Below are 3,311 nucleotides of genomic sequence, written 5' to 3' on the forward strand. Positions count from 1 at the left end.
TTTTTTATCGAGATTTGTCAAATCTCCGTACAAGGAGTCACAAAAGTATTTTAAGGACTCGTCTTCTGTGCTTGTAGTATTCTTGCGAGTAACAAAACTTTTAAAAATATCTACAACGTTACCTAAATGTTCTTCAATGTCTGAGGGTTGTTTTCTCTTTTGACTTGATCTCTTTAGTATAGATGTGTTCGGTGTTATGGGTCGTTCTGGTGTAGATGTGTTCGGTGTTATGGGTCGTTCTGGTGTAGATGAATTTGACGATATCGGTCTTTGTGTAGATGGGTTTAATGATATGAGTCTTTGTGTAGATGTGTTCGATGTTATTGGCTTTTGTAGTGTAGATGTGTTGAGTGCTTTGGATTTTGTTTGTTGTCTAACAAACGCTAATGTATTTTCACTTAAAATATCTGACAAAGATTGTAAAGATTCCTCCGTGCTAGGTACATCATCGGTGCAAGTACCTGCAAATGTTCAAAATATTAACATAAGTATCAATGAAAAAAGCATTGTTCGTTCAACAATATTTATAATATCACGTTTATATTTTTATAATCATTAATATTTATAATCATTAATATTTAACATTAGAAATTATAGAAGTAATAAGAAATTTTGATATACCTGTCTCATTGTCTAAATACTCATAATCGATGTATTGCATAGAGTCATTATTTTCATTGGACAGTCTATTTTCTTCATAAGGATCAAAATTCTGTAATTCCAAAGAGGAGTTTGATTCGTCTTCTATTGCAATATTCCCAAATGTTCGTCGTTTTTTCACTACAGAGTGTAAGAATGCTAAATGTTTCATTAATGGCCATTCCGTTTGCGTAGCTGATCCTGAGGGTATTTTTTTAGCTCTTTCTTTGGAAAATCTGTTACGTAACGACGACCATCGAGCAATACAATCAGCGACTGAAAGAAAAGAAATGTATTTGTTTACGTATATGTCATTATTAAACCTAACCTAAGCTAATTTTTTACTTTGAGAATCATATATATATTTAGTTAATTAATATACTTTATTTGTAAAGTCACAAATATATTTTCTATTATATTATATTGCTGTATTATACAATAATATTTATATACTTACTTGGTATTTGTATTTCTCCGCTTATAAATGACCAGGAATTCTCTATTGCCATCCGATCTTTATATTTTTTATTTGTCTTATCATATAAATGTGGAAATCTTTCCACTAAAGTTATTAACTGTATATCTCTATTCATTATTTATAATATTTCTACCTGCATCGAAAATACTGTAAAACGTAGAAAAAGCGTACAAAACTATTGGCTTGGTTACAACCATAGACTATAGATTTCTATATATAAGTCTGTGGTTGTAACCAATCTTCACAACATTTTCTTTCAAGATCGCTTGCCGTATTCCCTTAAAGTCAAAGTTGAGTTAACTTTAGTGCCAGTCTACAATACGTGATTTAAGCCCTATACCTTAAGAAATTGACGAATCACAATCAAGTATGAGAAGAATACTCGACTGTGATTAGTCAATTTCTTAAGACTTAGGGCTTAAATCACCTATTGTAGACCGGCACTTACAGTTCCGGCATAAATCAACAGCATCCGGGAAGCCATTATGAACAAAAGCATTGTAATCCTAGTGTTAAACTTTAACGGTTCCGGCATAAATTAACAGTTACGGCCTGCATAAACCAGCCTTTAGTTGGAATTATTAAGGTGCCATTACATGAAGCGCGGAAGCGCGGTAATGCGGAAACGCGAAAGAGAATAGTAACTAGATTTCCGCGTTTCATTCTGTCTGTTTTGATTGCCTTATATTACATGGAGCATATTTTAAGCGGAAAAGCGGAACGGAAAATTATAAAATATTAATTTTTAACGATATTTATGAAAAGAAATGATATACAAAAGAGGTGATATAAAAGAGGTAATAAGACACTAATAAGTTTTAATAGAAATAAAAGATAAAAGACTCGATTCATAACATCACTTTTAATTAAATTAATAATACATTTTTGATTAATTTTATTAGAAACATGTTACTTGATCTCACAAAGATACGAATTCTTTGTAGATGTCCAATTTTGACGGCCAACATTTTTGACCCATGAGGTCATCGTTGAGGATTTCTGGGAAATATTTTCATTATATGTATAACCTTTCAATGATGAATTGTTGCAAAATTCTGCTAAGCATCCACCCATTTTTATGAAATTCTAACACATAACACGTGTCATTTTACACCGACATGAATTGAAAGACACATATATAAACAAACACGTGCCAGACATTTGTGTGAGTGGAAGAGCGAAATAGCCTATATTTCTCTCTCACTCACAGCATTTTGACGAAACATGGACGAAACACTCTTATGGCCAGTCTCTTATTAGAGGGTCTCTAGGAATTATCGAATTTCTGCGCCATCTATAGCGTAAATTTAAAAGCTGTGTTCTGAAATTCACAGCCAGTACTGAAAATCTATAAAGCCCGTATCAGACTACGTATTGAAGATTGAGGTTTGACCAATCAGGATAAAAGGAATTAAAATTTTCTTGTCCTGATTGGTCAAATTTCAATCTCAATGCATAGTCTAATACGGGCCTAATATATGTGACATAAACTATAAAGAAAAAATGGAATAAATTATTAAAAAATGTAATATATTTTATATTAAAATAGCTTATATTTAATTATTAATAAAACAAATTTTAAAATATATTCGAATGCTTTTCAAATTAATTTTGAAATATTTAACATTCAAATATATGTATATGTTTTTCCCGCTTAATAAGAAAGACTTCATTTAAATATTTAAAATTTATGATAATTAATTTTTTGATTTTCCAATTTTGTTTTGTATTAAAATCGATGTTTTAGTACCAAATTGTTTTATTATATTGTTACGTTTCAACGACGCTTTTTCTCTTAAGCCCGGTCTACAATAAGTCGTTAGTCGTTAGTCGCAAGCAAATTGACCAACCACAGTCTATTATTCCAAGAATATTCTAGGAATAATCGACTGAGGTTGGTCAATTTGCTTGCGACTAACGATTAACGACTCATTGTAGACCGGGCATTACTATACCTCGATTAGTGAGAAAGAGATAACTCTCTATTTTTATAAAGCAACCTGCTTTCACCGACTATACACCAGGGGGCCTATTACGGTTCTTGAAACAAGGTGAAAATTACAAAAGTGAACAGATTTACTAGATTTTGACAAATGAAATTGTAGATACTCTAGTGAATTTCCTCACAGTAGATGAGTAAGGTATCGACGTCGCACGACGTCGCGTACTCGCGAAACGACGATCTCGCTAATCG

The 3,311-nt window shown here is 31.8% G+C and overlaps 1 protein-coding gene across 1 annotated transcript; it reads right to left on the minus strand.

Annotated features, from left to right (window-relative positions):
- Positions 1-3: 3 nt before the first annotated feature.
- On the minus strand, positions 4-1,670 carry LOC115243153 (the record flags this gene model as incomplete). The annotated part of the gene is made up of 3 exons (XM_029819906.1): positions 1,097-1,670; positions 622-915; positions 4-461 (listed from the first exon to the last, which is right to left on the minus strand). Coding segments are annotated over exons 1-3 (888 nt in total), but the record flags the coding sequence as incomplete, so codon positions are not given.
- Between the last annotated feature and the right edge of the window lie 1,641 nt (positions 1,671-3,311).

The sequence above is a fragment of the Formica exsecta genome, unplaced genomic scaffold (genome assembly GCF_003651465.1).
Source record: "Formica exsecta isolate Colony F162 unplaced genomic scaffold, ASM365146v1 scaffold693, whole genome shotgun sequence".
Taxonomy (NCBI): Eukaryota; Metazoa; Arthropoda; class Insecta; order Hymenoptera; family Formicidae; genus Formica; species Formica exsecta.